This window comes from Aspergillus nomiae, assembly GCF_001204775.2.
Source record: "Aspergillus nomiae NRRL 13137 chromosome Unknown contig00016, whole genome shotgun sequence".
Taxonomy (NCBI): domain Eukaryota; kingdom Fungi; phylum Ascomycota; class Eurotiomycetes; order Eurotiales; family Aspergillaceae; genus Aspergillus; species Aspergillus nomiae.
Genome location: NW_015378071.1, coordinates 99,102 through 123,109, shown reverse-complemented (window position 1 = coordinate 123,109; position 24,008 = coordinate 99,102). Strand labels below are relative to the sequence as shown.

Here is a 24,008-nt window from a genome sequence, read left to right as displayed (position 1 = left end):
CCTGAAGCATGGTTGGCCAGTCCGATCTCCCGTCGAGACTTGGAAACTCACTTGCTGATCGCTAATTATAGGCACTTACCCTCAATGAGATGGGAAAATCATGGGTTGCGATGGAGTACTAGGCTGCTAGTATGTAGTAGTACTATCTATGGAGCACCTCTCTTTCTGTTCCTCCTGACTAAAAATAATAGTGGAATAAAAATAAACCATTAGTGAGGTAGACTATTCCCGGCGGTCAGCCTGTGGCTTGACAACACACTCCTTAGTATTAGATTAAGTTGTTGTTGCTTTAAAAGACCCTTCATCCCAGAGCTTCAGTTGCACCCCGCCATTCATTCCCAAAACCCCTCCCTGACTCTAATTCTCGCTTTCCCGCATTCTCCTCCCCCCAACATCCACATCTCTCCTCCCTTCGAACAAACTCTGCATATTTCCCTCCGAGTCCACTTACATTCAAGTTCAACACCATGGCGGCAGCTATTAAGGAAACCGTATCCAATCTGCTCCATGGCCATTCCGAAAACACCCCTCGCCAGCCTTCCCCTGAAGAGTTCCAGCAACTACAACAGAAATATACTGCTGCCGGGCAAGGACATGTTTTCAAATTCGCCGATCAATTAAACCAGGTCGAGAAGGCTCAACTCTTCCATCAGTTGAGCAACTTCGACCCCAACCGGATCAATGAACTGGCCGACAAGGTTCTTAACCCCGCCAAAGCTCAGGATGGCCCCGTTACCCTCGAACCCCTCCCTGAAGTGGCCACTGCCTCTATCATGGACTCGGACCCGAAGGACATCCAGCGGTGGTACGATGAAGGTCTCCAGGCGGTGTCGGAGAACAAGGTCGCGGTGGTCCTGATGGCTGGTGGACAGGGTACCCGTTTGGGAAGCTCTGCACCCAAGGGCTGCTTCGATATTGGTCTACCCAGTCAGAAGTCCCTCTTCCAGATCCAGGCAGAGCGTATTGCCAAGCTCCAGCTCCTGGCGCAAGGAACTTCCGGCAAGGAAGCCATCATCCCCTGGTATGTCATGACCAGTGGACCTACCCGCAAGCCCACGGAAGAGTTCTTCGAGCAGCACAAGTATTTTGGACTGGACAAGAAGAACGTCGTCATCTTCGAGCAGGGTGTCCTGCCCTGCATTTCTAATGAGGGTAAGATTTTGTTGGAGACCAAGTCTAAGGTACGATACTCCCTTTGATGGAGACCAACCCAGTGTACTGACAACTATGCCTAGGCTGCTGTTGCCCCTGACGGAAATGGTGGAATCTACCAAGCCCTCATTACCTCTGGTGTGCGCGAAGACATGCGGAAGCGTGGTATCGAACACATTCACACTTACTGCGTCGACAACTGCCTAGTCAAGGTTGCCGACCCCGTCTTCATTGGTTTCGCCGCTTCCAAGAAGGTTGATATCGCTACTAAGGTGGTCCGTAAGCGCAATGCTACCGAGTCGGTTGGTTTGATCCTTCAGAAGAATGGCAAGCCTGATGTAGTTGAATACTCCGAAATCGACAAGGAGACGGCTGAGGCTAAGGACCCCAAGCAACCTGATGTGCTGAAGTTCCGCGCTGCCAACATCGTCAACCACTACTATTCCTTCCGCTTCTTTGAGTCTATCGAGACTTGGTCCCACAAGCTGCCTCACCACGTTGCTCGCAAGAAGATTCCTTGCGTGAACATTGAGACCGGCGAGGGTTTCAAACCTGAAAAGCCCAACGGTATCAAGTTGGAGCAATTTGTCTTCGATGTCTTCCCGTTGACCCCTCTGGAGAAGTTTGCATCTATCGAGGTACGCCGCGAGGATGAGTTCTCGCCGCTGAAGAATGCTAGGGGCACTGGTGAAGATGACCCTGACACTAGCAAACGCGACATCATGAACCAGGGACAGCGCTGGATTGAGAAGGCCGGCGGAGTTGTTGTCACCGAAGGCGAGGCCGTTGGGGTTGAGGTCTCCCCGCTGATCAGCTATGTAAGTTCGCCGTTCTTATTGTCGATCGAGAACAAACAAGTCATGTGTTCATCTGAGGATCTATACTAACATAAATCAAACAGGGTGGTGAGGGGCTTGAGTTCCTCAAGGGCCGTGAGATTAAGGCTCCAGCGGTGATTGAGAAGGAAGAGTAAATATTTTGATGACTACTGTTTGATTCTGTTACCATATGCATTGCAGGGCACATTAATATATGAATGAAATAGTTGCTTAGCAGCACCTGAGCCATAGAATGAATCTCATTCAAGAGATGTCGAGTGATCAAATACATTGCGTAGTAAACGTACAAAGACACTCTCCATCTTCCCCCAACTTAACGTATCCATCTTATTAGGTGGGGAATGACCAGACCGACCCTTTCACACCATTTCCTTCTTCTAAAGAGCCAAAACCCTACTCCTCCTGACCATCGAGCCACCGCGCCCAGCTGATGTCGCTCTTTCAACCTGGTCACTTACAATCGCACTGTCCCCGTGGCCCGTAAATTGAGATCGATTAAGATAGGGAACGCAGAAGCAATCCCTATAGTAATAATATCCAGTACAGATCCAGTAGCTTATGCATAATAGGCACTTCGATTGGTCAAATTCAAGGCCACACAATCAAACAATGAAATTATACCTATAATAGAACACCCTTGGGAACAGTTATTTGGTTAGATGAACTAGTTTCCACATCTGAAATGGAAGCAATACTACTTGCAACAGAAGTGAAAACAACAATATAGCTGGTAGAGTCAGTCTGTGCAGCCTAAAGAACAAATTTTTAGATAAACATATATTTGTATCTGGTGATTTGAGTATACTCTATGCAGTTGTCTAATATAACATATCGTATACTAGATTTGGCTAAATTTCATCACTTAGTGAGCGCTAACACTTGTACCTACAGTGCACATACAAACCATAGCCTCCTATAATGGGTTCAGCACTCAGATCTGTATATACTCTTCAGATAGGGAGTATTCTGCGTGGAGAAACCCCACTGATCCAAAGGGGTTGACCAGGAAGATTCCATATTACTGAGATTATCGGCTACGTGCAGTATCTACCTCAAGTGCTATATATATAGCATCTCTTGCCCTATGTAGCCTTTAGACAGGACGGATGTGCGCGAGTCTGCTGAACATGAGAGTGGAATAGAGATCTAAAATCGTAAAGAGAGACAAAGGACCACAGTGTCAAGCGCTTTTCCTAATTCGGAAAACTAGACCGGCACCGTCTGTCAGGGCTTCAGAGTTCACGCATCAGGTTTCACAATCAGGTGGTATTGGAAATGCAAGGGCTGGAGCACTAGAGATTCTAGAGAATGTCAATACTTCGGGAACGTGTGCCTCAGGCCTCTGCCAAACGATACGGAATCCGGGGATGTCGACGGTAATACTGTAACAACCATACGCAATACGGGAAAGCCCGGGAGCTAAGTTTTTTCTCTTGTTTTCCTCGTTTTTTCTAGCGTTCTGTAATCGAAAGTAACCCTTAGTGTACGGAACTAAAACACCGTCTGGCTTTTCCTGTCTCGGCTTCATCGCTTGACTGAAATTTTTACTCTTCTGTGGGTTACGAGAATTTTCAAGATATTTCCTGTTCTTCCCTGTGGTTCGGAGGGATTGTTGGAGTGCTGTGAGGGTTCCGTTTTGGAGAGCTGCTGTGTTGTAAGTTCTGTGTGGTGTACTTTTTTTTTTAGTCGCTTTTTCTTTGTCAGCCCACCTTTTTCCAGTGTCGAGAGTGGGCTGTTGGAAGTGTTGCTCCTCCTCCAAGGTTCTCAAGTTGACGGTCAAATTCAGCACATTTGATAAGGAGATTTGAAGTTTGTTGTTGGTTTTAGGAAGAGTGAGTCTCTCCAAAGTTCTCGGAAACTTCTTGTGACTTTCGGCTTCTCTGTTATAATGAAAGGACGCACAAGCGCCGCTCGATTTCTCAATCTTTCTCGATGTGCTTCACATGCGCACTTTTTTTTTCCTCCTTCCTATGCTGGTCGGGTTTCGGGTAGTCCAAAATGATTGAAAGACTGCGAGAGCAAGCACCTAGGATTTTTACATCGCTGGGTTACCGGCCACTGAATTCGGCGGCGCTCGTTCCACAAACCATACAGAAGACCACCTACGAAACAAGTTACAAGATGAATGACAGTTTGGCATAGCGACTGACAATACTATTTCTGGCTAGCTAGTATACCGACAAGATGTTGCTTTCTCGCCGTGCGTGCTACAAGTGTGGCAATATTGGCCACTATGCTGGTTGGTCACCTTTGTAGAGGACTACTATCAATCCGCCGGATTTCGCTAACGGGCTGATAGAGGTGTGCTCTTCGTCTGAGCGTCTCTGCTACAACTGTGAGTGACTCTGCTTACCTGCAACTGCTGAGGATAGTTCACTAATATGTCATTCTCGATAAGGCAAGCAGCCTGGTAAGGTACCATGCGCGCTACCTTCTTAGTCCCGAAATCTAATACATCGATAGGCCATGAGTCCAGCAGCTGCCCTCGTCCCCGTACTACCGAGAGTAAGGATTCCTAGTTGACATGAAGGAAATAATAGGGAGGTTGACGTGTATCCTCTAGCCAAGCAATGCTACAACTGCCAAGGTCTAGGCCACGTTCAGGCCGACTGTCCCACTCTGCGTCTCAATGGCGCTAACGGCCGTTGCTACAACTGCAGCCAGCCCGGCCACCTTGCTGTATGTTAATCATGCTCGAGGTATTGTCAGAATAGTGGTTAACATGATTTTGTTCCAGCGCAACTGCCCGGCTCCTGCTTCCGGCGCTGGCCGCGGTGTCGGTGCTCCTCGTGGTGGATTCAATGGTGGCTTCCGCGGCGGATACGGTGGTTACCCTCGCGCTGCCACTTGCTACAAGTGCGGTGGCCCTAACCACTTCGCCCGTGACTGCCAGGCTCAGGCTATGAAGTGCTACGCTTGCGGCAAGCTTGTGAGTATAATGTGCAGCCCATTGTGTTGGTCGAATGATGGATTTTAACCTTTTCTAGGGCCATATCTCTCGTGACTGCACCGCCCCCAACGGTGGTCCCTTGAGCTCTGCTGGCAAGGTCTGCTACAAGTGTGCCCAGGCTGGCCACATTTCCCGGGACTGCCCTAACAACGAGGCCGCTACCCAGCAGCCTGTTGAGTCTACCCCCGCTGCTGCTCCAGCTGCCCCTGCTACTGGCGCCGCCGCTCCTGAGACTACCGCAGAGGCAGCGCCTGCTGCGCCTGCTGCTCCTACCACTGCTGTCGCATAAACAGCCGTTGTGGTTCGGAGTTGATTGATCCCATTTTTGGGAGCCTATTTCCTTTTTTCATTTTTGTATTAGGGCTTGCCGACTACGGTTTTGATTTTCTTTCTACTCCCACGTTTCTTCCTTTGCATATATTACGCCCCCGTGTTTCAGTTCTCGGCACCGGCCCTTTTCTATTCCTCTTATGTATACGACGAACAAAAGTTTCACGAAGTCTTAGGCTCCCTTACGGCTTGGATCCTATACATGGCTCAGGTTCTTACGATTGGCGTCTATTGTTCCCTCGGGTATCTTTCACATTTTGAATTATAGGTGCGGCAAGAAAAGAAGGAGACGAGGCGAGGCGAAGGGTTAATTGAGCGCAGGAGAGACATAGGTGGACCAAAGCAGACGCGTTGATATGCATTGGAAAAGGCTTCAAGATGGTACAGATGGGATTGTGGTATTGGAGGTCATCAGTGATCAAAGAACGGTACCTGGCGCGGTGGTTACCTCATCTTTCCGTCCTATACTCTACATCTGGTGAAGGGGAAGCAAAAGCAGAAAAAAAAGCAGAAAAGCAAATTTCATTTCTTCTTAAGTTCCACCATTATTTCTCTTCGTATAGTTTCACACCTTCCCATTTTTGAGAAGTGATCTCTCTTGTTGCATCCCATATCATTCAGGTCCAGGTTTTGTATTCCTATGTCTATAGATCTCTATAGACCTCTGGCTGGCTTCGATTGCATGCAACCACCTCATTCCGCCTGGCCTTAGCCTAGCCAATATCTTCTGAAACATTATACTATGGACTACCTCCGGATTGTCATCCCCATAAGGTTGCCCAACCCATGACCTGCTATGTTGGAGGTTCTGGACGATTCCTGTTATGGAAAGGCTCGTGACCCTGGCCGACTTTCTTTCACTTCAAGTCGCAGCTCGTCCCTCTTGCATCAGTCCTCTATTAAGAAACTTATCTCCTAATCTCGACTATAACCTATACCGGGCTCGCTTTTACACAAACATCATGCCCGGCTCTAATTCAAGTGATGAGTTTAATGATGATGTTGAGTTTCTTCCCTTAATTTCTCTTTCAGATTCCACCCTCTTCCCATGTCTCTAGCTCGTGATTCCTAATATAGTCTGAGCTTTGGCACTTATAGGTCTTCATCGTGGACGTTGACAGCATTCAAGCTCATGGTATACCTTCCTGTCATCCGTGTAAAGTACAATCTCACCACGAACAGGGATCGGTGCCGCCGATATCACAAAATTGAAGACCAATGGCTTCTATACTGTTGCTGTATGTCCCACGGCCTGTATAGACGAAAGCGGTTCAGGTTCTTAAGCATTCTTACGTTTACCTGCTTAGTCCGTTCATGGGGCTACCCGAAAGACCCTTTTGAAGATTAGGGGCTTCAGCGAGGTCAAAGTTGAAAAGATCAAGGATGCCATCAACAAGTGCTTGGTATGCAAAACATGGCTTAAGATTATACCACGATCACTGATTCGACTAGCCATCTGCGTCTGGATTTATCACGGCAATGGAGTTGAGCCATCAGCGGAAGCGAGTCGTTCGTATCTCAACAGGGAGCAAGCAATTTGATACTATCTTGGGAGGGTAAGTCGTAGGCACTATCGCCATGTAAAGAACTACTGACGGTCTTAGGGGCTTCCAAAGCATGAGTATCAGCGAAGTATTTGGGGAATTCCGGTGTGGGAAGACACAGCTATCCCATACTATGTCCGTTGTCGCACAGCTTCCAAAGGAAATGGGCGGTGCAGACGGCAAAGTTGCTTACATTGATACCGAAGGCACGTTTAGACCGGAGCGTATTGCCCAGATTGCCGAACGATTCGGCGTTGACGCTGACTCCGCTCGGGAAAATATTGCCTATGCGCGGGCTCTTAATAGTGAACATCAGCTGGAGTTGTTGAACGTCCTGAGCAAAGAGTTCACTGGTGGAGACTACCGTCTTTTGATTATTGACAGCATCATGAATTGCTTCCGGGTGGATTACTGTGGGCGCGGAGAACTTGCGGACCGTCAGCAAAAGCTTAATCAGTTTCTGATGAAGCTCGCCCATATGGCTGAAGGTTTGTGCTCCTATTCTGGCCCTTTGGTTTGTGGACTGATCGGATATCACTTTAGAATTTAATGTTTGCGTCCTAATGGTGAGTTGCTTTCATCATTGCGGAGAATGTCAATCTCATGCAAAGATAGACAAATCAAGTCCAGAGCGACCCTGGTGCTAGTGCCCTCTTTGCGGGTGCAGATGGACGCAAGCCTGTGGGTGGGCATGTTCTAGCGCATGCATCCACAACTCGAGTTCTTCTTCGCAAAGGCCGCGGCGACGAACGTGTTGCAAAAATCCAGGACTCACCAGGTATAGCCTCCCTGGAATTAGGATGACCATCCTGGCTGATAGATCTAGATTGCCCGGAACAAGAAGCGACATACGTGATCACTAATGGCGGTATCAATGATCCCGATAAGGTGTAGAATGCAATAACTCTACCGTGATGCACGGATCAAGACGAGCAGTATAAAGGGCTTTAACATTGAGAAAAGCTAGTAATCGGTTTTCTTCTGAGGATAGTACCATTTGCTTTGATGAGCATATTAAGTGTACTTCAGGTGTCCACTAGTTCCATGTGCATGTGGTTCGCAGGTAGTCTAGAATGGGATTGACTTTCTTTATCAGATAAATTTATAATTAAATCTTCTCCGCCTTCCCGGCTAAAATAAAAATTCCCGCTAGAATTTCTTCCGCGCAACAAACCCATCAACCTGAGTTTTCTTCTCTTTTTAATTTCCCTTTTTTACTAAACACATACCGTAAAAATGGGAAAGGATCTAGAAATAGCTGGCTACACCGTCTTGCCACTTCGTTTGCCCCCGGCCGAGTCAAAGCGTGCAAAGCCTGCAACACACTATCTCTACCTCCGACCTCATGAACCACGCATTCCCGATGCTGATACACCCCGCTCTCTATTCATAGTCAATGTTCCTATCGACACGACAGAGCTACATCTGCGCCACTTATTCGGGTCCCAGCTAGCCGCCGGCCGTGTGGAGCGAGTCCACTTCGAAGCCGTACCAACAAAGAAAAAGGGAGGAATGACCACGGCGCATAGCATGGTCGCGAATGTCTCGAAGAGCAAAAAGAGAAAGAGAGTGACAGCCGATGAGCTACAGAATCAGCTGGATGACGTCTCGTTACCGTCTACGTGGGATAGTGAACTCCAAAAAAGCGGCGCGCATGCCGTCGTCGTCTTTGTCGATAAGCCTAGCATGGAGGCCAGCGTGAAAGCGGCCAAGAAAGCAGGCAAAAAGAAGGATGGGGAAATTGTCTGGGGCGAAGGCATCGAGGACCGTCTTCCTCAGCTGGGCTTGCAGCGTTATCTCGACCATGAAAAGGCTCGGTATCCTCCCCGTGCGGAGTTGCTGCGTACGGTGAACGACTTCATGACAGTGTTTGAAGCTGTTGCAGAGGCTAGGAGGAAGGAGCAGGCACTCAGGGCACAGGAGCCGGACGAGGATGGGTTTATCACGGTTACGAGTGGGCCGAAGCTTACGTCTGTGGCACACGAAGATGAGGCTAGGGACTTGATAGAGAAGCAGAAGAAGAAGTCGCAGGGATTAGAGGACTTCTACCGGTTCCAGTCTAGAGAGAAGAGGAAGGAGAGGCAGAATGAGTTGCTGAAGAAGTTCGATGAGGATAAGAAGAAGTTGGAGGAGATAAAGAAACGAAAGGGAAAGATTAGGGTGAGTTCAATTCTGTTTCTACGATTTCCCTTTCCCCATTGCTGATGACTTATTAGCCTGAATAATGCGTTCAATGTGTGTCGGCATCGATTCTTAGCATGGCGTTTGGGATGGGTTAAAAGTTTTTGACTTCCCTATGGATTGGAGATGTACGTGCGAAGTGGCTGTGAGTAAAGTGCGCATCTTTCTTTCATCTTTTGCACCGTATTTCATTATATTCCATACCAAAGATGAGTCCGCTGGGGCCAGAGGAAAGCAAGACTCGACCTTGGTCGATGTCATGCCATGCCTTCAAAAACCAGCGTAATCAATATCTTCTCACCTCTCTGAAGCAATAAGCAACCATCCCTGTCTGTAGAGTACTGCCGCAGATCTAGGACACCTGCTGACAACTGAGACTCCGACCAGGTACTTTTACTTCCTTCTGAATCTTACGGTCGCGGAGCTGTGAGATCAAATAGGCGCATGTATCGGTTGATGATATGTATACCTACATATGGATTCTCAATACTAAGGTGGGCACTAGCTACGCCTGTGCCTATATTCCCATATATATAATAGATTAGATTACAACTATATCTTCTCTGGTCATGTATTATGTAGTAGATACTCGCGAGGTGCACATAATCAGTTCTGAAGTGCGCACAGACCACCCTATTTATCCTATCTTCAGGGCTTGGCATGACATCTTCGGTTGCTCACGATCGATGTGTTGCAATGTCCCATCTAACTTCATACACGACCAGGTACTTGAAGTAAGGAACGCTGTATTTCCCATTCTTTCTGTTTGCATATCTGCACGGGGCTGGATAGTGGCCTTGTCTGAAATTGTGTGCATTCCATTATTAATCCCTTGCCACTCTACAAAAGTGTTGTGAGCTTAGTCCGTTTTCTTGTATCATTTTTGGCGAAAACCACTTTGCCATTGAATACCTTTTATATATATAACTTTCGTCCATGTCTTTTACTCCATCACATCCTGAGCCAGGGGGATTCATACAGCCATCTCTTTCCTCCCCGGCTCCTTCGACATCCACTGCTACCCCATCCATTCTCCCCAGACCAAGACTGCACCCCCTCAAGCCAGGTTCAACAAAAGAAACCACTGTCATCAACCATATTGACAAGACAATCTTGATCATTAATCGCCGACATGCCAAAAAGTTCAGCAGCGCATTTGATGACCAGGCCCAGCAGGAGTCGGAAAGGGGATATGAGAGCTTCAAAGAAGTGGCCAAAGACATCGAGGGCTTGGTGGATATTCTCTGGGTTACTGGGACCCGTATGTGTATCTGCCCTGCTTCATTCTCTGCGCGGAGCGAAAGAAGTTTAGCTATAAAACTAACTGATTTCACACAGCATCTCTTCAAATACCCTATTTGATCTCTTTGGCTGTGTATATTAACACATACCTCCCTGAATATCCATTTTCTCCGAAGGCGACTTTTCGTCTACTTAAGAAGATGGATTCTGTATTTGCATCTCTCCTAACAGGGGAGGATGCCGACTCTGGAGCTCCTCTTCCAGGCTTCGAATCAAGACGAAATGTCGTGTCTATGACGGAGAAAGTCAGAATCAAAAGTATTGCCGAAACTTGCCGTGTAGCTGTCGTGGAGGCTAGAGAGCAAGTTGATGGGCCTGACGATGAAGATGAAGATGGCTTCAGTGATGACGACGATGATATGGATGATGTCTTCGGTACGGATGACTATCCATCTCCAGGGAGATGGGAGATGGAGACCGCAAGAGTTTACGAGAAGACGATTCAATTACTTGGAGATGAGTTGGGGAAGGCGGGAGAATTCTGTGACACGAACTTGGCCCCAGGAGATACTTGCCAGGCTGAGCCGAGTGAATGAGGCATTATGATTCTAACAATACAAACGTGTACGGAATGCCTTGTTGCCCGTCAATGCATCAGAACCAGTACTACCTCATCTCTCCCAATCAGGCCACCCGAAACAACATTCGGCTCTGACTCCGTGATTGGCAATTCCATATTATGGCAGATGCAGTCTCCTTGGATGACATGTAAGGATTGAAAGCATTAGGTGATCTGCAGAGCTTTCTTTCTTCCTTCTTACTGCAGGCGAACATCTATGCGTTGGATCTGAAGGTATATTTTTTCACGTCTTTTTTTATCCGTCTATACCCTACTGTATTATCAAGACATCAAATCTGAACTTGCAAAGTAGTTTCTGCTTGTGAGTGGAAAAGCCTTAGCTGGGGCCAGTAGTCCAGATAGTGAATGCCGATTTACTCTTCTGCCTGGCCTTGAGAGGCCCACTAGCTCGGGTAGTTCCTAACTTATCCTCAACAAGAGGACGGGCTTTCTAATTGATATTCTCTATGGCACTACAGCAGCATAGGCAAATGTGTACATCAAGGACCTGGAGTTTCCTCGCTAAACGCATTGAAAGCCTACTCCTGAGCGCAAAGAAGTATTCAGGTATCTAAATAAGGGCTACAAGCATCAGTCTCACTGGTCTAGGGGTTGCCTTTGACCCCGATAACGAAAAAATTCTGTAGCGGGTTCGCGCCCATATTGTTGGGCGCGGTATCCTTATCCTGCACGCTGCAATTGTTTCCCAGGTAAGGACAGGCTATTTTAGTGACTTTTTCGAATGATCTTTAGGCTCTTTCTCGGATAATTGAGGATACTGCAAAGCTTGCCTTGAATATCTTCAACACGAATTATCACACGTCCCTGTGCCAGCACCTGTACAGGGGTCACTACTATAACCATTTTGGTCTTGTCGGCCAGAAGGACTTGACTCTGTAAGTTGGCAAGACTCCTAGGTAGATATCAATGGGTACCGGTATTACATTACCACAGCAATGTTTCCTTTGCCTTGAGTGGACCAGATATAGTTTCTCATTCTTTGGTCACGTAGATAGGTCAGACCGAGCTCGGTATACCTTACAGCCTGGCTTTCATTATGTTCTTATATTTCACCCGATCGTCTTTGTTGCAACATTGAGTCTAGGGTACGCATTATACTCTTGGCTTCTGGCGCGTACCATAATCGGAGTTTATTCTAGACCATCTACACGAACCAAACCAAATTGTTTAGCGCATTTCCAAAATCCGCAGTTGCTCAAGCTAAGCCACTAGCAGGGCTAGTGCTTACTGTTAGTTAGTGGATCATGGGCAACCTTGGCCGTGTGTAGCACATGGCTGTCTTGATAAGTAGTATATCTCGGTGTTGTAAGAGTAATGCGGGTTGCATAAATGAGTTTAATGCATTCGACTGAACCCTTCTTTTAGTTATGATTTTCCTCCCAAATCAAGTCTTCCCTGGGCTACCCTGCGGGTTAGGAAGGAGGTTTTATGGAACCCCGAAGCGGACACTCGTTCTCACTGTGTTTCATGGGTGTCAGACAACTTCGCTTGTTGGGTATGTTGGGCATCACCCGATCCATGGTTCCAAAGATTCCCCAATCTTATACATGCGTGGTTGTTCGCCGACTATTTGGATCAGAAAAGAAGCCAACTATCGATTCACAACAAGGCTTGTCTATGCGGAGGAAGTATTTTCAAAATGTAATGTATCTTGGCATGATATACTCGGGGCTAATGTATATGCGAGTATACATCATCACCACCATCATCAATCTGTTTGGTTTTTTCCACTGTATCTGAACTTTAAACCAGACACACTCAGAACAAAGATGGAGGGTTACCTACTAATGCATGGGGGTTAATGGTCTCCTGCAAGGGACTGACAATCGACCAATATCCATTCGGTAGGGACGGATCATCGTATATGTAATTCTGTACCTACATCTTGTCTCTCCACATACCATGACGAAGGTTCAGTCGGATGTTCTGAACGCAAGGGAACGATACCTCTTGTATGAGTTCATTCATCTTACGATACACCTCGAGGGACCCAGGGTACCTAAATCTTTATCCCTTACTCATGCCAGAGGTGTTTCTCTTTTGTTTTGGGTTTCGTGTTATCCCGAGACAGTTCTGATACTCCCGTGCCGAAACCAACAATGACGGCATGCATCGATACATATATACAGTACATACATAGGTACTAGTATATGCAGTAAGTAGAAGTTGTAGTGTAAGGTATTTACACTGAGACCTCTGAACATAAAGGGCTTACTCTTTATTCTTCTTGTTATTTTTTCTTCCCTCTGAAATTACTCAAGCAAGGCACATGTATCAAACTTGATAGGTTAGTTAATCGCGTCGCGTACGCGTACATACCTTGAAGATCAGGGCAGGTACTGTCCAGTCAGGCAATGGGTTTAGCTTTTGGTACCCTACCTCTTGCCGTCATAATCAGTCTCAACCGTTTGAACAAGCTAAATCCTAATTTAGAAAAGTGAAATGAAATGGATCAAAATCCAATGAAGAAAAAAAGAAAAAGAAAAAAGAAATTCCACCTCACGAGGCTGAGAGAAAATCTCTGCCATCTCGTGGAGAATCCCGCCCCCCATCGAATTGAATTAGATCAATGAGATGCATTATTTCCATTGTAGATACGAATGGAGTAAGGTACCTTACCCAACTGGACTTGTCTAGGGCCTCTAGGCTGAGATTCCCTGATAGTTGTTGGCTAATGTTAAAAATTACGAACCACGCCGGTTCAACTGCTCCATCCAATAGGATTGGCAATGCCATAGATTCCATGGTTCTGATTGTCGGTGGGCTTTTTTAGTCTTGGTTTGGGATGGGTGATTTCTCATACCAGGCAAAGAAGAAAAAGAGGGGGGTAAAAAAAGATTGAGAGAGAGGTCTACACGGATGCCCTTTGTATTGTATAGTCAATCCTGGGAGAAATTGTTGTTTTGTGATCTTCAGGCCTTTTTTGAATCAGCCCTTGTGGTGCCTAGTCTGTGGATTGTGATTATGGAGTCATGGACAGCTTGGACCATCTCCGCTATAAGTAACAATAGAAACAGCTTTCAAGGCAAAGTTGCCCTAGTTTTTAGCGTGTTGGCCAAAATGACTATAGCACATTGCATTATAGCATAATCTTGGGTTGGCTCTTCGAAGCTCGTCCTCCGTAGTCCTGTACTGCTTTTCGACCGTTATTGTCCAGAGCTCCACGATCCCATGGTTTCGGAAGCATTGGTGGGGTCGATGTATTTTTTCCCTTTCTTTCCTTAAATCAGGCTATCTTTTTTCGGTTTGTTGACTTTATGATCGATTTTTTCTTTTTTTTTTTTTTTTTTTGATTTTGAATTTAGTCCTTTACCACTAATTTCCGGCATTGGCACGATGTAAAGCAGACTCGAGTCACTGTCTTCTGAGCTTCTTTCAAGCCTCTCAGAGGACGACCCGGACAACCGGTGTGGCTGCGAACGGAAACCGATCTGCGAATGAATGCCCACTGAGCAAGGTCAACAACCCCAGCGGAGACACACGGCTATGACGAAGGCCCATGGACGCGAATGGAACTCGACGAGTCACAGGCCAAGGACGGAATGGAGAAAAGGAAAAAAAAAAATAAAAATAAAATAAAAAGAAAAAGAAAAAGGAAAAGAGAGAGCTCACGACCACTAGCAGTTTGGAGTCCCTCTGCATGTGCATCACTCAGGTCCTTGCAGATTTCGTGCAGCGAAGCCAGGTTTATAATTCCATTTGATTAATTGAACGAATTCTGCCCGCTTAGCGTCTGCGTGTGTGGGTATTATTGCTTCCTTGCTTCCTTGAGGATCGTTGCATACCGCACGGTTGGGTTGTTTCTTGCTCCTCCCTGCATAAGAGAAGAAAGAAAGGGGGAGAGAGACAAACCGCATGGGTCATTGAGATGGGAGTCTTGCTTGCATTATTAAAGCTCTTTGTACGGAGTATACTATGACAGGTTTCATGGACATGGGTTGCAGTTACCGTGGGTCCGCCTAAGTATGATGTTATCATGGACAGTGTATGTACATACTATGTACCTAGGCACGGCAAGTACTCCTCTACTACTGGTCTATACGAAATGGTAAGATAATGTATATCTGTACCCCAATGTATGTCCAAATACATACATACGTCGGGCTATTACTACCTAGTAGGGACCCAATGAGGTGGGAAGCCAGGGAACTTTAGCTTTCCTGATACTTCCCCGAGATCTGCTACCGATCCTTGTCTGAATGCATCGTAAATGAGAGAGGGCTCCTGAGGATTTCCTGTATTGTTCAGATGCATGCGGAGGAATTAAAGAGATCGTGTCGGGTGAGCTACGGACTACCATACTAGTTAAGGCGCAGTATGCAGCAGTCTTTTGGGTTTAAAGTGGTTCCGATTGTAATGAATCATAGGGTATGGTACCTGTATCGGGTGGACCATTTCATCATGGATCTAGGTCTCCCTTCTCCATACATTCATTCATTGAGTATGAATTAGTCCTTGGGTAAGAGCCCATCCTGGTAGACCTCCAATTTATGACGATTCTAATCAAATATACTGCAAGCTAGGCATGATTTCACCAAACATTGGAAGAGTTTCGAAAGTATCCATCCTTACTTGATAGTAAACTGCCAGCTTCGGACAAAGAGGACTAATGTCACCCAAGAAAAAGATTTTAATCCAGATGTACGAAGGACCAGTCCCGGTTTAATTACTTCTGTTGAGCCGGTCATTCAAGCTGAAATAAAAATCAAGACAAAATTAAAAAGCCCTCCATCCCAAAAGAAAAAACTAAAAAATTAAAATAAAATTTTTTTTTCCCTTGAACAGTCGGCAAACCTTCGACCCACCCTGGTAGCACTGCGCCCCTCATTTTCTTCTCTCCTCACAGTTTAGTGACTCGCTCAGGGCTCTTGTGTGGTCGTTCTACATTATTTGGTTTTCTTTTTTAAATTTTTTTTTAATGACTACCTTTGATTTCTGTTCGTTCGTCTAAGGTAATTCTGCCGTCCTTTGGTCCTGCCCTAGTACTAGCATCTCCATTTTCCATTATTCTTCCATTTCTTCCTTTCCCTCTTTTCCTTTCCCTTCCCTCCCTTCTTCTCCTCCCCTTCCCCTCCATTTCTGAAGAATATTTGCTGCTTCGTCTACCCCTCTTCTTCTTTTCCTTTTCATATTCCTCTTCACCTTCCTTCCCCCGTTCCTTGTTCTTGTCGGAAAAGACGGAGTCGGTTTGCGGATAGTTCTGTTACGAACTCCTTGTGCCTTTTCTATCTCTTAGTTTCTTACTTTTTTCTTCTCCACCTCGCGGGAGTTGTCTCGATTCCTCCAGTTCCTGGGTTCGTTTTACGTCTTAACGCATATTTTTCTTGCGCCATTCCAGAGCAACGCATTTTATATTCCCTCTTGTGAAAGTTATTTTCCAAGGTTGCCTTTGTTTTATATCACCTAGTAAGTAATTTATCTTCTTGCCCTTCTTCTAGCCTTTTGAATGTTCGTTTCTCTCTCTCTCTCTCTCTCTCTTCTTTCTTTTCCTTTCCCTTTCCATCTAGCTTCACCCCCGAGGGATTGGTTCTTGGTGCGATGTGGAAGAGACTTGCGTCATTGCCTTGCGAGTTGGTGCGCTTCAGGGATCATGGAACGCCTTCCCTAGGAGTGGTATCTACTTACCGAAGAGACGAAGAATAATTGCCTAAGCCATTGCTCTTCGAATATACTGCCATCACGTTCTGCCTCATCAACCGGTCATTTTGGTACCATTAGCGACCATGCGCCAACCGATCGTTCTCTTTCGCCTTGCCTAGCATCCGACGAGGTCTGGACGGTCGCTAAAGTGCAACACCCAACGAGCTCGATCTTGTATCTCCAAGCTTGAATGTCGAGTATATAGTTTCGTTGTTGCGCGGTTTGTTTTCCGGATGAAAGAACACCCTCAATGATGGAACTGGTTGGGACGGTCGCAATCGGTGCCGACGGATCTGGAATCACATCGACGAATGCGGTTTCGACCGAGTGAATATGTGGACCATGGCTACTCTCTTACTTCGACTTGGACCTAAAGTTCTCCGACTTCCATTTGCCCTGTCGTTAGACTGCACGACTTCCGAGTCTTCCGTTACATCTTGGAAAGCTCCCTTGTCCGTTGGAAGATAAGTCTTGGCAAGCAAGGCTGAAACAATTGCATCGTTTATTTCCAACTTCCATGAACCAAACCCTCCCGGGACACTACACCAAACGCACACCTTTTGTTCTAATCACTTTTGATATTATTCATTTCACTGTCGCACTTGAAGATATTTCACTGGAACTGCTTCATCGCTCTATTCACTTGGGTTGCGCCTCTAAAATTTTCTCACTCGTGCCTTCTCTCCCTGTTCCGTTATCATAGCCTCCCTTCACTATCTTGTCTCAAGGTCAAATTATGCTCCTCACAGGACCGCTAACCAGCTCTTGAACTTTACTTAGGAAGTGGAATTACTCTTTTGTCATTTCCACTTGAACGATCATACCCTTCTTTCCTTGACGATTCCAACGAAATTCCACTCGCACGGACCGTTTTCGGGATAGAAAAGTTTTTTTGTTGTTTAGGTTTCTACTCCTTTGCCTGAAATTTGAGGTATGCGCAAAAATCTTCCTGTCCACCGAGAGGCACAATTCAAGATAGAGGTGTTACAAATGCTGGAGTGCTTGGTCTCGGTCGAAAAAATCTAATTGACTTGGTTTATTTTTACAGATACCGTTATAGTTACGAACTCGGATTCACGTCAATATGTCATTCCAGAACTTCGAATCGTTCCAAAACCAGCACCCAGCGGCCGACGCTGCCGCTGCTGCCCCCGGCGCACCTGCTACTGCGGATACCATGGCCGGCCAGGCCGACCCTACCGCCGCCCAATTCCAGGGCCCTGCTCCTGGCGAGCCAACGGCCGCTCCCGTTCAGCCCGCTCAGGAGGGCAAGACCACTCTCTGGTACGTGATATCTGTCAAGCGCAACCCCTCCCCACCTTTGCTCCTTGGCTTGGAACAATGTATCTGACAGTACACTTCAGGATGGGTGAGCTTGAGCCCTGGATCGACGAGAACTTCGTCCGCAACCTCTGGTTCCAGATGGGCGAGCAGGTCAATGTTAAGATGATCCGCGACAAGTTCTCTGGGTGAGTACACAGTAATCTCAGAAGATGTTTTGTAGGTGATCCTAATGTTGGTAGTAGGAGCAATGCCGGCTACTGCTTCGTCGACTTCTCCTCTCCCGCTGCCGCCGCTAAGGCTCTGTCGTTGAACGGCACTCCTATGCCTAACACCAACCGCCTCTTCAAGCTGAACTGGGCCACTGGTGGTGGCCTCGCTGACCGCAGGTAAGAAGCTCAAAAACGAATTCAAAAGTACCCAGCATGAACTGACAACCGCTGTTTCCAGCCGTGATGACCGTGGCCCCGAGTACTCCATCTTTGTTGGTGATTTGGGCCCTGAGGTCAACGAGTATGTACTCGTGTCCCTCTTCCAGAGCCGCTTCCCATCTTGCAAGTCCGCCAAGATTATGACCGACCCGATTAGCGGCATGTCTCGTGGCTACGGCTTCGTTCGTTTCTCCGATGAGAATGACCAGCAGCGTGCTCTGAGTGAGATGCAGGGAGTCTACTGCGGCAACCGTCCTATGCGTATCTCCACCGCTACTCCCAAGAACAAGGGTCCTGGTGTCGTTCCCGGCGGTATGGGCATGCCCGGTCCCGCGGGAATGTACCCTCCCATGGGTGCTCCTCCCATGGGCTTCTACGGTGCTCCTCAGCCCATGAACCAGTTCACTGACCCCAACAACACAACTGTCTTCGTTGGTGGACTTTCCGGCTATGTCACCGAGGATGAGCTTCGGTCTTTCTTCCAGGGATTCGGTGAGATCACTTATGTCAAGATCCCTCCCGGAAAGGGCTGTGGTTTCGTCCAGTTCGTTCAGCGCCATGCCGCTGAGATGGCCATCAACCAGATGCAGGGTTACCCCATCGGCAACTCGCGTGTGCGTCTGAGCTGGGGCCGCTCTCAGAACAACTCCGGTCCCGCCGGAAGCCCTTACCGCCCAGCTCCTCCTCCGCCTCCCATGTACCCTTCTATGGGCATGCCCCCTGCCCACCAGTATGGCGGCTTTGCGCCTATGAAGGTTGGTGACCCTGAAGCTACTGCATGAGACTCCGCGGTACCTAGTGCAAGCTAGATTGTTAACGAAAATATCTAGTAAAAAAAAGCGTTCCTTTTTTTGAAAGCCACAGCAGGAGTTTTGCGTCATTTCAATGATGGGTCTTTTGTGTTATAACAAGTCTGCTATCTATCTCTGCGAAAGCTCCCTTCTATAGCTCTGGATGGGCATTTTCTCCTGTGCTACGTATTTCATTACATCTGAGCGCTTTTTCATTTCCTTTCCACTTTTTTGTTAGCAAGATTTGAGCTCTTATTTCACAAACTATCCTGCTATTTTTTCTTCTTGATGCCTTGTTCAACAAACCCCTTCCGAATTCGTTTACGTTCTCCTTTTCCAAATGCCCCCTTTGCCTTTCTATTACGTTTGTGGTCCTAGGCCCACCTTATGCGTATGACACCTGATCGATTCGTTGGTGCGTGTCTTTCCCCTTATATCCTTGGGCAGGCATTCTGCGAAAAGTTCCTATTCTCGAGCCTTTTCTCATGAAGCAGTCAAATTGAATTATGTTTCCCTATGAGGATGTTGCGTCTTGCTTTCTGCTAGAATGGCGGTCTGTACAACACTGTTTCCCTTCAACATCTTCTTTCCTAAGTGCAGTTCACTTTATGGAGTCCAATGCGTTCTCGCTCGTTCAGTGTCTGTCTTTTGTGGTTAAGGCGACCTATTCTCTGGCTCGTCTGTTCGCCTGCTCTCGCTGCTGCATCTGGAGTGTCATCATCTGGGGTTGGGTCCTCTCTCTTTTCTGAATCTTCGTTATTGTAGCTACTGGAGCTGGAACAAGGCTGACGGCTGTTCTACCTACCCTGGTGGATCTTCAGTTGAAGGCTACGCTGCATGTTTTCTCGGACGTTGGTGGCAATCTGTGACATCGTGACTATGATCTGGGCGTTCTCGTATTTATGATCCATCCTACGTAAATTCGCGTTTTCTTTGTTCTCTATCCTTGGCGCGTCCCAGGTGCATCTGGCCAATTTGTATTTCAGTCTCTTTACGGATGATTCCCCCTTTCGCTACGCAGTGAGCTGTCGCATCTATATGTTAATTCATGCCCTTCCCTGCGATGCTGACCACGCTTGGAGTCGAATAATCGCAAGACCATGGGCCTCGATCGTGTATATGTTACTAGATGGCCAGGCTACCCAACTGAACGGGGCTTTTGTTCCTAATCTCGCTTTATAATCGACCTATGCACAATTTAGTCTGTCTAATTTCGTTCAGTCTTGGGGTGATTGTGATCGAGCGTAAAACAACATCTTGAGAAACCCGCCAGTCATTCTCCATGTTCAATTGATTAACGTCCCTTCACTCGTTCCTGCCCACCCCTGTCTCACCCAGACATGCCTTATACAGCGCCAAATATGGAAGGAGCCTTGGGACGTTGATATCGGGCTCGACATCTTTTACCACTTCACCCATCAATCGTCTCTTCAACAGGCTTGACTACTCCCTCACTTGCTCGTTAGCCCCCAATTTATTCAATGCGGTTTCCTTACCTCTGATATTCTCTACCAACATCTCAAGATCCTTTGTTCCTCATTTTATCACACGGCAAAGGAAACATTGTATGTGACACAGGATGCGTTACGAGAGTTGGGATGTGCTTCTCTTCCCTGAGAATTCCAAAGTGCCAATTCAAGAGTTCAAGACACAATGCTTTGTGATCAAAGATAGAGGTACGTACAATATCAATGAGCTATACAGACTACATGCTAATAATCTTCGGCCGGCAGGATCCCCTTATCTGCACAGTCCTGCTCTCGTCAATCCGGCGCCGTATTGCCTCCCTCAAGGAAACATGGGTCTGCTACCTGTGCTCACAACTTTCATCCCAAGTGTATCGCCGAATACTCCGTTTCGGGTGTCGGTTCATAGCTGGGAGAGGCCTCGGCCTAGTCGGCTGATGGAGAGCCTGCTGCAACCCGATGATGCCTTGCTTTTTGAAGTCCGGATTTTCATTGATGGTCTTTTTGTCTCGTGAGTTCCAGGCTTGATAGCAAACAGTCATTGAATGGAAGCTAATAAAATGAGTCAACTTGCATAGTGGTAGCGTCTTTGGCCAGAGGACTAATTGGCCCCATGTCATTGGTAAGTAGACCATGCCTGCGAAGCAAATCCACCGCCTCCTGTGAGCCAGTTTTTCTGATCAATGAAATTGATCTAGATCTAAGTTCAAGTATGCTGTTCCCCTGAATACCCTGTGTGAAGGTTACAACTGCTGAAACAATATTTCGCTAGATATCGACAAGAGCGGAAATCAGGATAACCTGCGTTTCCCGCCATTTCACCAGGAGATTTTAGAGCAACAGCACTGGGACGCTGGTGAGCTTTATGGTAGAATTAGGATAGTGATCTCTGAAGGCTTTGCTCGGCCACATCGCAACCCACCTTTTGAGCGTGTTAAAGAAGTAGTTGCTTTTGCTTTTCAGCATGCACCTTTGCGTGAGTTGCCCATGACCCTCTGCACCCTTTAGTTTCTTCCAAGTTGGGCAAACGTATCTAACAAGCCACAGAGGTATTGGAGTATTCCAGTATTGCTTGGCCTAATGCCTCCATGTGGAGCCGAGAACCTCGTCTATTCAAATACAACTCTAGAGGTGAGCTTAGTGACTTGAAAGAGCCAGAGGACACGCATGCCCACTCGCCCACCCGACATGGTATTCGACAGTTAGCGACCACAAGCAGCCAAATCAGCAACCCAGCAGCACACGGCGCTTGGACATACCGAAACTATCAAGGGCCTATTCCCCAAATGCAAGGCAGTCTCCGAGAATCACGATGGCCCCAACAGGAACAACTTATGCCGGATCCTTTCATCGACCCTTATGTGCTTGATCCTTCCGCACGCCATCGAGGTGCAAGACCCTCTTCGGAGGATGTATCTATGCCCGACTATGTTTCAAGTTCAACCAGTAGTCGAGCTATCTCACACATGACTGGCATTAGCTACGAGCATAGCAAACACCCAAGCATCATTTCCCCTATTGACGAGGAGTCCTATAACCAACTTTTTGAGGTCCTAAGTCCTCCAAAGCCCCTGTCCTGTGGTACAAAAGCGCCCACAAACACGCCTTCCGCCACATTACCTATAAGTCGGAAGCTCTCTGTTGCAGCTGAAGCGCGGTCAGCATCCTATATTATTAACAACGGGAACAGAGGATCGCTTCCAAAGGATAAATCGCATCTAGGTACTAGAGACGTCTCGGAAGCCAGTGCTAAATCCAACCTGTCTGCCGAGCCTGCTACTGATACCGCAGCAACGAGCAAGCTCCCTGTCGGCCTAAATGTCCAGATTAAAGGCAGGAAGGAGGGGATGGTGTCGGATAAGAAGGAAAACGAGATCATAGTGGAAACTCCGCGAAGAGAAAGTGACAAGGTCCACCATACTGGGTCCAAGACAGCCGTGCGTACCAGTGGGAACTTAGAGACTCCGACTGGATGTAGAAGAAGACGGTCCACAGGTTCTGCTCGCAGGGAAAGTCTCAGTTTTTCCAAAGGAGAGCCAACTCTGCTTTCTCCAGCACAAGAGTTGTCTGAAACAGATGACCTTCTCCGACGGGTTGGCCTCGAAGAACTTCTTGGACCAGGAAGCCACCGTGCAGGTTCTGTAGTCGAGGTGGCTGAGATTGACTAATTTCTATACTTGAGCTTTCATCAAAACTTCTATGAGCGCGCCCCCCAGAGTTGATGTTTCTTCTCTTCTTCTTTTCTTTCTTTTTCTTATTTCTGTCTTTCTCTCTGTCGTTTGCTGCTACTTTGCTTGTCTTCTAAGAATATCCTCGCAGGTTTTAGTTCACTCACTCACTCACAGATGATTATTCCACTAGTTACGCACAGAACACCCTTCAGGGCGCTACATTCTCTGTAAAATAATATCTGCACTGCCCGCCCCTGAGTAATATGTTGATTCAATCAATATTCATTAGGAGGTTGGACTTGTTAGAGGAATTCAAGAATTATATTGGCTAGAGATCTCACGGGGTAAGAAAACAGGTGTAAGGTGCAATTCTTGAGGTAGCTAACAAGTCATATGTAGATACGTTTGTGTAGCGGAATGTCTAACCAGAGTATGCATGATAAGTGCAAGGTATAGATTACTTAAATTAAGTCAAGCTCCAGGGTTAGCGAACAAGGGCCCGGAGCTCTAACAAAATTTCTGTAGCTAATTGCAGGCTTGCTCCGGTTGGAGCTTTGATACAATTGGTAGAAGAAGACATGACCAGGTCCGAACACGGTATGGACAGTTATCTACATATTGGTGGATTGGTCTAATGAAAAAACTGACGGTAACCAACTACGTTGGGAACAACTATTTTGCCTCTGAGTTTGTGTATTTCAAATGAGTGACACGTTCTGCTTACACCCAAACTTGTAAAGAGAAAGGAGGTTTCAAATGATCAATCAAAATTATAATGGGCGCCACGAGCACAATGAACCTATGTACCGAGTACAGCTCAAACTTTTACTTTGTTTGGAGAGAAGAAAGTCAGTTATGAAACTTGCTAAAAGTGCATAAAGCAATATCCAGAACAGAAAGGAAAATCTCAGTCTCTCTATCTTTCATAACCAGTACCAGCGGCAGCAGTACATTCTGGACCATCTCATGCTGGATTTTGCCTTGTTTTCTTCTTTCCCCCGACCCTAAAGCAAGGAAGAGGGATCTGGATAAGATAGCGGCAGACGACATACCGATGGAATATTCGAAGGCGTTAAGTATCTTTTCTCAATTCATAAACCCATACCCCGGAGAGGAGTCACTGATGACTTAGACAACAAAGGAGGACCTTAACGATAACGCCATAATCACAAGACAAAGGAAATAGGGGAAATGAAAGGGGTGGAAGGGCTTTGGAAAGTTGATATGCCTGTTGAGCCTTGAGCATTATAAGAGCACAACTAACACTAGAGCAAGATCACTCGACGTCGGCCCTGGGAGCTTAAAGACAAAGATTAACCAAATAATAGATATAGTAGTAATAAAAGAAAA

At 46.9% G+C, this 24,008-nt stretch overlaps 7 protein-coding genes across 7 annotated transcripts; all 7 read left to right on the top strand.

Annotated features, from left to right (window-relative positions):
* Positions 1–320: 320 nt before the first annotated feature.
* Positions 321–2,125, top strand: ANOM_001817 (UDP-N-acetylglucosamine diphosphorylase; the record flags this gene model as incomplete). Its single annotated transcript, XM_015547074.1, has 3 exons — positions 321–1,181; positions 1,236–1,970; positions 2,054–2,125. Coding segments are annotated over 3 exons (1,668 nt in total), but the record flags the coding sequence as incomplete, so codon positions are not given.
* A 1,604-nt stretch (positions 2,126–3,729) lies between these two features.
* On the top strand, positions 3,730–5,230 carry gisB (putative zinc knuckle nucleic acid binding protein; the record flags this gene model as incomplete). The annotated part of the gene is made up of 8 exons (XM_015547073.1): positions 3,730–3,823; positions 4,160–4,230; positions 4,291–4,326; positions 4,390–4,401; positions 4,455–4,496; positions 4,555–4,670; positions 4,729–4,920; positions 4,979–5,230. The coding sequence occupies exons 2-8, from the start codon at positions 4,176–4,178 to the stop codon at positions 5,228–5,230; spliced, it is 705 nt and encodes a 234-aa protein (XP_015411190.1). The 5' UTR covers positions 3,730–3,823; positions 4,160–4,175.
* Positions 5,231–6,233: 1,003 nt separating this feature from the next.
* ANOM_001815 (recombinase DMC1) lies at positions 6,234–7,709 on the top strand (the record flags this gene model as incomplete). Its single annotated transcript, XM_015547072.1, has 9 exons — positions 6,234–6,272; positions 6,370–6,406; positions 6,454–6,509; positions 6,579–6,674; positions 6,724–6,827; positions 6,876–7,303; positions 7,359–7,381; positions 7,431–7,593; positions 7,642–7,709. The coding sequence occupies 9 exons, from the start codon at positions 6,234–6,236 to the stop codon at positions 7,707–7,709; spliced, it is 1,014 nt and encodes a 337-aa protein (XP_015411191.1).
* Positions 7,710–8,051: 342 nt separating this feature from the next.
* On the top strand, positions 8,052–9,040 carry ANOM_001814 (putative ribosomal small subunit assembly protein; the record flags this gene model as incomplete). Its single annotated transcript, XM_015547071.1, has 2 exons — positions 8,052–8,975; positions 9,032–9,040. The coding sequence occupies 2 exons, from the start codon at positions 8,052–8,054 to the stop codon at positions 9,038–9,040; spliced, it is 933 nt and encodes a 310-aa protein (XP_015411192.1).
* An 892-nt stretch (positions 9,041–9,932) lies between these two features.
* On the top strand, positions 9,933–10,834 carry ANOM_001813 (general transcription factor IIH subunit TFB6 family; the record flags this gene model as incomplete). Its single annotated transcript, XM_015547070.1, has 2 exons — positions 9,933–10,257; positions 10,335–10,834. The coding sequence occupies 2 exons, from the start codon at positions 9,933–9,935 to the stop codon at positions 10,832–10,834; spliced, it is 825 nt and encodes a 274-aa protein (XP_015411185.1).
* A 6,470-nt stretch (positions 10,835–17,304) lies between these two features.
* On the top strand, positions 17,305–20,201 carry ANOM_001812 (RNA-binding protein). The gene is made up of 5 exons (XM_015547069.1): positions 17,305–17,449; positions 17,567–17,802; positions 17,883–17,987; positions 18,045–18,188; positions 18,250–20,201. The coding sequence occupies exons 2-5, from the start codon at positions 17,603–17,605 to the stop codon at positions 19,010–19,012; spliced, it is 1,212 nt and encodes a 403-aa protein (XP_015411186.1). The 5' UTR covers positions 17,305–17,449; positions 17,567–17,602; the 3' UTR covers positions 19,013–20,201.
* Positions 20,202–20,600: 399 nt separating this feature from the next.
* On the top strand, positions 20,601–22,655 carry ANOM_001811 (uncharacterized protein; the record flags this gene model as incomplete). The annotated part of the gene is made up of 5 exons (XM_015547068.1): positions 20,601–20,697; positions 20,755–20,998; positions 21,066–21,109; positions 21,260–21,463; positions 21,535–22,655. 5 exons carry the CDS (start codon positions 20,601–20,603, stop codon positions 22,653–22,655), a joined length of 1,710 nt encoding a protein of 569 aa, XP_015411187.1.
* Positions 22,656–24,008: the final 1,353 nt, after the last annotated feature.

What these genes read in the sequence shown, in the direction of transcription:
- ANOM_001812 (XM_015547069.1), top strand. Translation starts at nt 17,603, where the DNA reads ATGTCATTCCAGAACTTCGAATCGTTCCAAAACCAGCACCCAGCGGCC. An exon ending in ATCCGCGACAAGTTCTCTGG is followed by an intron (nt 17,988 to 18,044) that starts GTGAGTACACAG and finishes TGTTGGTAGTAG; the next exon opens with GAGCAATGCCGGCTACTGCT. An exon ending in GGTGGCCTCGCTGACCGCAG is followed by an intron (nt 18,189 to 18,249) that starts GTAAGAAGCTCA and finishes CGCTGTTTCCAG; the next exon opens with CCGTGATGACCGTGGCCCCG.